Below are 12235 nucleotides of genomic sequence, written 5' to 3'. Positions count from 1 at the left end.
CAAAAGCTTTATAAGTTTTATCTCCCACATACGATGACATACACAAAAAGCCATTCTTATTGCTAGTATTTAGTTCAGATAAGAGAAGTAATCATCAGTTGAACAGAAGTACAACCACACAGAAAAGCTGAAAGACTGACAACTAACTTGAAACAAGAACTTTAGAATTCATCAAAGCATAATTAGAGAACACATTTTTCTACATGGAAGAGTTCAGCTTTGAGCAAAAAAGACTCAGAGGGAATCTGATTAATGTTTACAAGTTTCTTAAGTGTGGTAGTCAAGAAGATATGGCCAACTTCTTTTCAGTAGTCTGTGGGGACTAGACAAGGGGAAACTGCCATAAACTGGAGCATTAGGAAGTTCTGCATCAATATGTGAAGGGACTTCTTCATAGTGAGGGTGATGGAGCACTGGAACAGGCTGCCTTGTGAGGCTGTGGATTCTCCTTCTCTGGAGATACTGAAGACCCATCTGGACGCCTGCTTGTGAAGCCTGCTGTAGGAAGCCTGCTTTGAAGGGGGGCTGGGCTCAATGATCTCCAGAGGTCCCTTCCAACCTCTACAATTCTGTGATTCTGTACATAGCTATGACTGCACATGCATTCACATGTATGAGAGATAAAAACATCATAAATATGCAGCACCATCTAGCAATGTAGCTGAAAGAAACAATGCAGTGAAGGACTTTTCTTGTAAACCATGAAATGTGTCTCAGTCCCTCAAGAAGCCTTTGTTTTTGTAAAAAATTTTTGCAAGTTATAAGGCAGTTGTGACAGATGAAGCTGTCACCTTGAATTGAACAGTACTGTATCTACATGTTAAATGAATCTACTATACCCAATATTTTTTATGATATGTATATTTATATGTGTCACATCTGTAAACTTTTGCACTAGCCCAGGATTTGACCACTGGAATTTGGTTTTTGCTTTTTCTTTTTTTGCTCTTCCACTGCTCCACTGCTGACTAACTAGATTTAGTGGTCTCAAATGAAGGGTTTGCAAGGTGATATAAACCAAGACTAGCTTAACTCAAGTGAAACCAAAGCAGAGAGATTCACATAAACCCGTTTTGCGAAACTGCAAGTAAATGTTTACATTTTTGAAAAAGCCGTTGTCATTTATAGTTAAAAGTGATCAAGAACAGAATCCACCATCAGACAATGTATACCAAGAAAGAATTCCTTTCCAATCATGATAATACAGAAGAAAAAAATTTACAAGTGCAGAAATATGCAACTCAATCCTTATGAACATCTCACGTACAAAATGTTCTATAGTCAAGATAGCAAAAAGAGAGAACTACAGGCTTTTGGGGTAGACATTTCTGGATTTATCTTATCTATTTCTCTTAGATGAGCAATTTCATAAACAAAAGTATCATGGATATACATTTATTATGGTAGGCATAACTGGGATGTTTTAATTTTGAAATGTGAAGGCATGAAAAATAGAAAATTGTGAACTAACAGCTTATTAAGACTAGAAAGTTTTTAGAACATATTCTGTTTCCTGTAGAGCACAAAAAACAAGGAGGAATATGGAGCTTTTAGGAACTGCCACAAGTTAAATACATACTCCTTAACTGGAATTATGCATGGACACATGAATTATTGTTATTTTTTGATGAAAATCAATGTGGGCAAATCTAATTCTGGAGGTAATTGCACCCTCTGCCTCACCTCAGAGTAGCTTTGTAACAGCAGGCAGCAAGCTGTACCACTGCAATACCTCAGCTGCTGAACCAGCCACATGAGTTTAATTCGAAAACACAACATTTACTGGCATCAATATTCTGCTTTTGAGGCCAACGAAGACTCTATGCAGAGCTCTGCTGCTTTATATGAGCAAATCAGCCAGCTCAGCACTGGCTTAGAAATCCTACTCAAGCTAATTTTACCTTATTATGGCTGCACCTCATCTCTCTCTTTAAAAATATAAAAATAAATAAAAATTAACAAGTCTAAGTTTTACAACCAAGAGAAATAAGAAAGTCCCATACCAGATGAAGATTGTTCCTCTCAACCAAGATTTTCATTCTGTCAGTCTCTAAGCTCCCCAGACACCTCTGGCACTCACCAGCATGGCCCTTGTTGGCTAAAAATGGTCGGATGCATCCTCAAACTCCACGACAGATTGTTAAGCAGCAATAAAGAACTTGGAATCACTCTGCCCAGTCTCTGTGCACTACATAAGGCATTCTTCTTTTATACTTGATGTGTTTGATAAAATCTCTGCTAGGTCACATTAACATAGGGTTTTACTATGCTAATGGAACACATGAGTAATTATCTGAAATATTTTTGGAAGATCATGTGTTAGGGCCAATGGAATCTCCTAATCTGTTGAAGCAGAGGCTGAAGAAATGTTTCCTTGAAAAATTCTGTTTTATCTGGCAAATAAATATCAGTCTTCTATGAGCCAAAGTACAATATTTTATGTCTTAATCTATTCATAGGCTCTTATGCTTTGTGGGACAGTAGGTAACTTAGCAGCTTCACCTCCCTTCTAATGCAATGAGGAATTCTGACACACAGCCAGCAAATTTCTGCAACATCAACCAGGCTTGGGAGACGTCCAGAGAAGTCAATATACCTTCGGGAAGGAGTACAAGTGCACTTATAAAATTCTCAATTCTGTAAAACTATTCTGTACTATATGGGACAACCGAAGGAGGAAAAGGGCAGGACAGGCACAGAGAACATTCTCTTTTTCCCTCTCTGAGGAGGCACACTTCATTAGCCACGTTCAACTAATAGCCTGATATAGTTCTTTGCAGAAGCTTAAGAGGAACATAAGATTTTTAAGCACCAAGTCAGGGGATTTGCTTTTTGAAGTCTATGCCCTGCATATGTGTTCAGACATACATACTCAGCTTTTTCCCTGTTTAGACTGTAGGACTAATTAGAACATGATCTGCAAATGGTCCCTTCATCAGCAAGAAGAAAAATAATCAGCAGACAAGACTGTAAACAGAAATGTTGCTCTGGGATAAAGTGATCAGTGATCACCCTGATAGGCACAAACTGCTAATTGTGAGGTTGCTTTCGTAATCGACTTTTATAAAACCTTAACCAGACTAAAAGCCTTCTCCAGTTTCTTCTGCCAGCCAGTCACTTCTTTTCCCTCACATTCGCATTCTTCTCTCTGGCTTTCCCATTAACATCTAACATCTTTCCTCCTCAGAACTGAGCCGTACACTTATCAGGCATGTGACTAAAATACCAGAGCAGATGACTCAGCAAAGGAGATGAATGATTAACTGCATCTCATGCCTTTGAAAAATCTGTCCGCTTTTCCCACAATTCTTGTCCACCATCATAAGCACTTTTTAACAAGATACAGACTGAAGTTTTACTGATATTTCTACAAATATTTTCTTTAGGGGTTGGCTGTCCAGCGGCTCTGAAATAAACCCAAGTGGTACATCTTCAGCAATACTGTGCTCTTAAATTACTCTTAGGCATCTGTAGGCTACTCTCATGTATTTTACATTGTTCCCCTCAGCCTCCAAAACAGTCTTTCAGTTGTGTTGTAGCAAAGTCTTGTTCTTCTGTACAGTGCAGAAATGGGCTGATAAACTCTGCAAGGAATTCTGAATGCAGATAACAAACAAACACATTGACCATTACCTCTGTTGACTACTATGGAGCTTTAAGCCTTCGTGAGCAATGTGGATCATGCACAGGGTAGGCAAATAGGAATCTCTCACACATGGCAGTTTTAGATAATACAGTATTTTAATGCAAGATGCAGAAAGCAATTTTTATCTTATTGCATTGCTGTCAATGTTAATGACTTTAGTCTGTACTCATTTAGGTAAATACCATTATCAGATTAGCTGTCTACTTTTCATTACTCTTTTGCTGAAACCCATTTGAAACCACTAAGATTAAAGCGAATTATGCTTCTTTGTTTTTTCTCTTACCTTAGCAATACTTAACCATGTGTTTATAGTTAGATACATCTCCACTGTAAAGGAGTTCAATATTCCACACGCAAGAAGATTATATTGCAATAATATGACAAAATGTCTTAATTTTGTTTGCTTAATTACTTCCCTAAGCTTCATAAAACTGTGTGTAATTACTTCTTTATAAACCTCTCACTTAAACAAGTAATTCATTTCAACTCTCTCTAAAATAACTTCCACACTCCTCTGCCATAAAGCCTCAAATTTTGACAGTTGATATTCCCCTAGCACAATCTGGATGTCTGTACAGATCATCTCTCTCTTCCTCACTTCTCTCCAGTCAATGTTGATAGGAAGCTGCTTCAATCTGACAGCCTTTCATTGCAACTTCTTCATCTAAAGCCAGAGTACAAAGCAGAACGCCCGGCAGGGCATGAAGGGAAAGGAGGAATAAACTATAGAAAGTATCCAGCATTACATGCAGTTAAGGACAAATGCCTAATCTTTTATTAAGGCCACCTTTGGATTAATCAGGAGTTGGAAAACATCTGGATGATATGGGTGTGCAATGACCTCATTCTTTCTGCCATCCCGTCTCCAGATGATTTTCCAAAGGCAGGTAGTGTATTTCTTTCCAGATCCCATCACAAATTAATGTACCCTAGACTGCTACAGTTTCTCCAAACACAGCAAGTATCAGAACAGCTGTCTCCAAGGGATTGCTGGCATGAGAAAAGGAGACGTGCCTTTCCAAAATGGCATCTCTAGATACATAAGTATGAAGAAGCACAAGACTTACTGCATGACTTTGAGGCATTCAAAGGCAGACATACAAAATATAGAGCCCCCAACAATTAATCTTCATTAATAAAGTCTGACTTCATTAACGTCTTTATCTAGGTTGACATCCTGCTCCCTTTGACATCAGTGGAAAAATTATTAATGTCTCCACTAGGAAGAGAGTAAGTACAGCCTGATGATCTTGTGTATCACTTTGGAGTATTGCATGAAAGCTAGCTTATCTCAAGCTCTATTATACTTTCGCATGCTAAATAATGCATGTGCAGAAAATGCTATTAGTTTTGGCAAAAGATCACACTTCACTAAGCAACACTGTAGGTATCAAAGCTATTTAATGGCAATTAATATAACCACGACATTGCTAAGGAGAGGCACTTCCTCATTCTGAGCTGTATCCTGCCTTGTTTCCAGGGTTGTGGATCGTCAACTGGAAAACAGGACACTTGGGATCGGTGCTTTGTACAGCAAGCAGCCCCTAGGATGCTGGCAGACTGGTATTCCTCACAGGGCAGGCAGAATGCACAGCACCAGCAGAAATATTTAATGTAATGAGACAGCACAGGCCTGTGCCCAGGTAAGGAAACATGGTTCAGAATTCCACAACAGTAATTTCCATTTATCAGGGAGTAAAAAAAAAAAAAAGCCCATCTAACTTTAGTCTAAGGATAAACAGGGAGCGGAAGAATAAGTGTGTTTCCACAGCAGTATTAAAATTGTTAAAATAAAGGGCAAAATATTTCCTGTTCCTCTAGGATCAACCTCTCCAAGTTTTCCAAATGCCTCAGGAACTGTTTCATGTTTAGAATAGCTAATAGCGTTCTCTTAAAAAAAAACTTGTATAATGCAGATGCATTTCATTTCTCTTCTGACATTAATATATGTGACTGAAGTAAAACAGGGATTGCCTAGCAAAATATTCATTCCTAACACATCCTCTGTACCAAACTTTTTATCTATGCAGAACACCAATCTGCAATAAAATGCATCAAAAAAATCAACATGATCAGATTTTCAGGATGCCTTGCTTCACCAGACATCAGTATCTTGAGGCATTCAAGGCCAGGCTGGTCTAGTGGTTGGTGACCCTGCATATAGTAGAGGGGTTGAAATTAGATGATCATTGTGGTTCTTTTCAACCCAGGCCATTCTATGATTCTACGATTCAGAAGCATTACAATTACAGCCAGAAGAGTCTGAGTACTTTTGTGGAGTTGCCAAAACGGAGACAAAAGCATCTTAAAAAACTCTAAATGTAGGTGCAGTTCTACTGGAATTTGTGTGAACATATTTCTGTGTGTTTTTGTCAATAAAAGAGAAGTTAGCCACCCTGTGCTTTGCTGTTGGTTGCAAGTTGTTGCATGTGTACATTAACAAGCTGCAGTAACAAGCTGTAGCAACTATACAGCTTGAGACCAAAGTAATTGTCTATACATTGTGTTTTCAGCAGCCTCACCACAAGAGATTTGGGATAGCCTGTGCTGATTAAGATAATAAAATTCATTCCTTTCATCGGTTCCCATACTGTTTTTTTGACAGGTTGCTGCTATTTATTTCTCAAGTGTAAAAACAGTTTCCTGCTTGACCAGAAATAACGTGAACTGTGCAAGCTAATGGCAGCTGACCCCAAATCAGATACAATAGCTTGAATATTATTTTTAGTGGCAAAGTTGCCTTAAATAGACCTTGTTCCAGGCTCCGCTACCAACGCAAACATGTTCCTGCTCAGTATTCACTCGCATACAAAGCAAAACAAGAAGTCATGTGCTGTGTCCATGTTTACTCCTGTCTCAAATCAATAAGTAGATGGGATCAGTCTGGAGGACAATCTTGGCTCAATTCTGAAGACTTGGGAGCCAGAGGACATGCTGCATACACCAGTGCACTGCAGAACTTCCATTCATACATAGTCACAGAAACATACAAGGAATCATTTAGATTGGAAAAGGTCTCCAAGCTCAAGTCAACCATCAGCCAGACCTACCAAATCCCACGGCAAAAACATTTAGTGTCACATTCACATTTCTTGAATACTTCTAGAGATAGGACTCCACCACTGCTTTGGGGAACCCATTCCAATGCTTGGCTGGCGTTCTGCTAAGCTCTTGCTAAACATATGAAATACTGCTCCTTCTCCTAATCCTAATGAAGCTGATGTTAAGCATATGAAAACATAAGGCCTAAACTATATGGGAAATACATTTAAACAACCTAGACTAAACAAATGTAAGCGTAAGTCCTATTTGTAGCTTTATTCATCCTGAAGCAGTACAACAACTCTCCTGTGAAGCAACAAGGAACACAGGACCTTCTGTAGTTTCTGACAGGAAAGTACAACTACCTGAAGGGAGGATGTGGTGAGGTGGAGATAGGCCTCTTCTCCCATGTGATTAGTGATAGGACTAGAGGAAATGGTTTCAAGTTGTGCCAGGGGAGATTGAGTTTGGATGTTAGGAAATATTTCTTCACTGAGGGAGTGTTCAGGCACTGGAATGGGCTGCCCAGGAAGGGGGTGGAGGGGGTCCCTGGAGGTGTTCAAGGACCGTTTAGATGCTGTAGTGAGGGACATGGTTTAGTGGAAGATAAAAGTGGTTCGTAGGTGGCTGGACTGGATGATCTTAGAGGTGTTTTCCAACCTTGATGATTCTTGCTGGGACTGCAGCTAGTACAGCACATAAGTTAGCAATTTCTGGATTCAGTAACAAGGATTAATTTGACTGCGGTAAATGCTTTTAACAGACTAGAAGTGGCATCTATTTCTATTATACTCAGTAAAAAAGAAAAAAAAAATAACCCTAGCTGAAAATTTAAAGAAATGCATGAGAAAGCACAAGTTATCATTTCCAAATGATTCAAAAAACCATACCAAGTATCGTATACAAGATTTATAAATATACAAATATTTTAGTTTTCCTTCTGGATTTTGAGCTTTTAAGATACATTATCTGACTCAAGCTTATAGCCAGAATCTCATTAAGAAGAAAAATAATTAATTTCAAGACTCCAAGTACTGGGATTTGACAAACAACAGCAAAGCCTTCAATTAAATACAAAACCCCATTTGCATTGTTTCAAGTGGTCCAAATTACTATTTTCTATAAACTCTGACATTACTTACAGAAAGTATTATTTCTTGGTCTAAAGGAAATGAAATTTGTTGCACGCAGAACAGCTACCCAAATTACCTACATACCAGCTCTGGTTGGAAACCCATACTACCACTGAAAGGAGAGGTGTGGAGGTTGACATAAGCCGATGGGAACAAAATGCAAGCCATCTCCAAATATTTGCCTTGAGAAGCACAAGAGTGAGAGCACTCGGTTATTAAGCTACAACATGGAGGTATCAGGAACAAAGGCTTTACCAACTGGATTAGAGTACAAGTGGACCCTGGCTTCACCCTTACCCCATCCCTCATCAGGAAGCTGCTGAGTGCTCAGCATCCACTCCCATTTCCATAAGTACCCATGATAGAGGCTACTATGTCCCTCTAGAGTGATTTGCTAAGCACAGCGAGTGAACAGATGGCTCTCAAAGTTGTCATGGGGATACCCAGCAGGACCTGCCCTCAACACGCATTGCTGCTCACAGAGAAAATGTTATTTCACTGAAGTCTGTCTCCGTGTGCAAGCGAACTACCCACTTCCAGTTCAAAAATGGATCAAGTTATTTAGGTTATTATGGCACAACTAGCTACTGCGCCGGCTTCCAATCCATGCTGAAATAGAAGTGTTGTATGATCCCTCCTCTTAAATAAGTTTTCTTTGAGTCATGAGTTTTGAGTTTGTGTTATTAACACCACTTCAGATGCTAGTGACGCAGTATGTGTATGTCTTCATAGACAAGGATAGGCACATTTCAAACATGTAGAAAGTAAGATGGGGTGGCTTTGCTCATTTGCTTTATAATCACTCTACACTATCACAGTGTTTACACATGCAAACCCTACCCTGTCCTACATACCCACACTGGGCACCCTGGCAGAGATCTGCACCAGCAAGTCAGCTGAGATGCTCTGGCAACCTATACCTGTTTAATTGGCATTGCGTTTGGTTGTTTGGTTGTTTTTAATAGATGAGATATCAAATTCCCACCCTGACCGACAGCTGTTCTGGTGTTCCTATTGCCTTCTTAAAGACTCTGCACAGACAATTCTCTAAGGAAAAACTCAGGAAGTACAGAAAATTCAGAAAGTCTAATAATTAGGAAAGTATTGTGAGTACAAAGAGTTGGATTTGTGTTCGCTAGCACTGTCATTGATTTTAATTAGTGTCATTACTTTTCCTCTGTTTTCTGTGTATTGAAACAGTGCACGTGCTCTTCCTGCAATGCACAGCCAAGGTCTCTACCTCAGCTTTTCAAGAAGCACTGCTGCATCATTTCTTACAAAAAAAGCACCACAGCTGCACGTATGCATCTGCTTGATGTGCTAATAAATTAAATATCATACAGGAGTCTGAAATGTTGAACTGGAACTATACAAACTACTCTGAGTGAAGATATAGCTACAAATCAGATTGATGGATCAGTGTATATACCTGGAAAAACAACTGAAAAGCACATAGATGCTTTAATGAGGTGGAGGCTTGTTAAAAATACGGACTTGCAAAGCAAGAAATGTAAAATGGATCCACACAGATAAAGCCACTGTGGTGCAACATCAATTCTCAGAAAGGTGCATTTTGTAAACTGCCCCTCTGGCCTGAGGTACCCCAAGTTCATAACGTGTGCCTGCCAAAGACTCTGCAATTTCTGTCTTTGTTTTTAGGCAGCACATTTATTTTGGACACAGAGAGGGAAAAATAGCCCATAAAGTTCCCACTGTTATGAAAAACAGAAACAATTGCTAGAGTTACAAGCTCCTCACGGACTGAGCCAGAAGATGAACAGCTCTTATTCTCCACTCAGTTAAGCACAGCTACCAGAACTTAGAAATCCAGCAACACCACAGTCAAGTCCATAAAACCCGATGCTTACAGAAACTGTTATTTGTCAAACTGAACCTAGCTGTAACTGAACAGCAGCTGTAACTGTCAACCCATTAGTTTTTGAGAAGCCTTTCTCCCCAGTATGTTTTCTTGCAGCTGCCTGGGTTACAGCCTTCGCAGAGGCAGAATATGGAGCACAATAAACATAGCAAGCATCATGGACTTCAAAGCAAGGCAGCACTTGATGAAAACAGTCAAATACAAATCTGCCTAATTATGCAGTTTGTTTTGAAGAGTAATGTCACTCCTCCTTCCATGGTTTCATTCCTCTCAGTCTAACTATGAAAACAGGCAAGGTAATGAAATTAGTCTCCAACAGTGTCTGAGGGTTCTCCATGTGCTGATGTAGCTCCAGAGCCTGGCAAATGGCAGGCAATGCCAGTCTTTTCCTCAGAGGCAAAGCTGTCCTATTTTCTTCAAACTAAACTAAAGCACAAAATAAATGAATAAATAAATAAACAGAAATTGCTATGAATATCACATTCAGCAGATGTTCTCTATTCCACTTACCTTTACCACATCGTATTTAAAATTATTCAGTTTTCTTACCCATTAACTAAGTTCTCTTCTGTCTTCAGCGTCCTTCAGTACTTGATCAAACCAGATCTGAATTACGAGGTTGACTCCAATTATGACTTTTTGCAAAATAAGCTTAAGGTAAAAACAATGTAGTTGTCCCGAAACTGTGCACTGAGTGTCCAAGAAAGAACCCAGCTGAAGCAGCTATGACTCCTCGAATACCTTTGTTCACCAGAGGCTCATACAGCCATGAATCTTAAGGGGAAAACTGGATCTATGTTTTCTCTGTGTGGAAGAAAGCTGGGAGTCCAGCACAGCTGAGAGCTGTGTCACACAGCGCCTGTGCATCAGAGGCAGGAAAGCTGCAACTGACTTCCCCTCTTCTTATTTCAGAGAAAACATTTTGAGCAAGTATGAGGAGTGGTTAGGAAGGGGCACGTCTCCCCTCAAAAATCCCTCTTCCACATGGCTGTACAAACTCAAAACTGATTATAACTGCGCAAGCTTTCCCTATTAGGAATAGCTGAAAGAATGCTGGAAGCAGCTGCTGCTATTCCTTGGAGCACAGCGAACTGCACTTGGTGTTTTCTTTCTGACCTTCTCATACAGCCAGTTTGCAGCTTTTTTAAACACCTTTAAAAACTTTCTGCTCAGCCGAGCAAACCGGCTATATTTATAACACCACGTTGACAAGAGCGATGCAGAGGCTATTTTACACAATTTGCTAGGAAAAAAAAAAAACCTTGATGAAGGCACTGCTTCATAAATAATGTCTGTCACGTTCACAGTCCGCATATACAACGCTGTCATCTACAGTGCGTGGGCTGGAAGCGTAGGCAATTTATGAAAAACAAACACTGAATCACCAATGACTTCAACTGCAGTTCCGCACTACCTGGCTTTTCACCAAATAAGCATGCAGAGTGACAGGACTGTTTCTCAGTCCATACAGCCTGGGACTCCATTGGACTGCTCACTGAAGAGAAGCCACAGGTGATGGGGAGGAAGAGCATGTGATGTTTCCCCATCAATCCACCCACATGCTTTGTTTACATCTGGGTGGGCTGAGCAGCCATGATCTGCCCAAGTGAGGGAGCCAGCACCTAGAAGTATGTGCTAGACATATCTGGCAGCCACCAGTACTGCCTGCAACCACCACATGCGCGCATCACACATCTCTAATATCAAAGCCTTACCCAAAGCCCGCAGAAGTCAAAGCACACACCTCAGCACTTTCAGTGCCTCTTAGTTCAGACATCCTCAAACCGCGTAGCTCCTCAGCTTCATTTCCAGTCTTTCTATTCTACCTGTGGCAGAGTGGTGCTAAGCACAGCCAGGGAGTCACCATGGAGCAAGGCACCATATAAGACTTCCAAAGAAAAGCTGTCCTACTGAATAATCTTCTCAAGCACTGTCATGGTTGTGCTTACATCTTAACACAAACCAAGGACACTGAAGCTAAATTTATCTCTCCTCTTCAAAATGCTGTAGCCAGAGATCAGCCTCCTGCTGGTCATTTCAAAATTATGCTGTACATTTGTGCCATTTGACATCTTTCTTCAAAACCAAATTTCTTCAGCCTTATGTCCTGTGTTATTATTCTTTGAATTTCCCCTAGCAAAAAGAAAAATTGTTATTTGCATAACTAGAAATGGAGATATACTCATTCGGAAACTCACTCAAGCAAAGAAGGCAGGAACTGCCACTTTCATGCTCTGCAAATAAGCAATCTAAAAACCCCCAACATTTTCTGATGGTCTGCAGAAAGACAAAATAAAGTGGGAGTGAAGAATCCAGTTAGGTCGCCCCCCTTGTAATTATGACACTCCAGACAAGGTTATGTTCCTTTAATTCCGTTAAAATACCTATTGGTTAATATTAATTGCAACAATGCATGGACAGCAAGGGCTTCCTGCTCAGAAACAGAGGAGTCCAATGACATATGTTGAATTGTGCTGTAAATCAGGCTTCTTCAGATTATTCAGTCACTAATAATGTTCTTTCTTTCATGTTGTT

General features: G+C 40.0%; 1 protein-coding gene across 5 annotated transcripts in view; it reads right to left on the bottom strand.

Annotated features, from left to right (window-relative positions):
- ARHGAP6 (Rho GTPase activating protein 6) overlaps positions 1-12235 on the bottom strand; it is a 298937-nt gene that overhangs the window by 55334 nt on the left and 231368 nt on the right. The window contains exon 1 of one of the 5 annotated variants that reach the window (XM_052664675.1): positions 10250-10673. The exons of 3 other annotated variants lie outside the window; for them this stretch is intronic. Coding sequence is in view for 1 of the 2 variants with exons in the window: in XM_052664674.1 (XP_052520634.1) it covers positions 2081-2086 (6 nt within the window). In the remaining variant the exon portion in view is untranslated. Of the gene's footprint in view, positions 1-2080; positions 2179-10249; positions 10674-12235 lie in introns of those variants that run through there. One more of the 5 variants, XM_052664674.1, reaches the window with a different exon arrangement.

Source organism: Tympanuchus pallidicinctus, unplaced genomic scaffold (assembly GCF_026119805.1).
Source record: "Tympanuchus pallidicinctus isolate F22 unplaced genomic scaffold, pur_lepc_1.0 scaffold6, whole genome shotgun sequence".
In the NCBI taxonomy this organism is placed as follows: Eukaryota; Metazoa; Chordata; class Aves; order Galliformes; family Phasianidae; genus Tympanuchus; species Tympanuchus pallidicinctus.
This window is presented reverse-complemented; position numbering and strand designations above follow the sequence as displayed.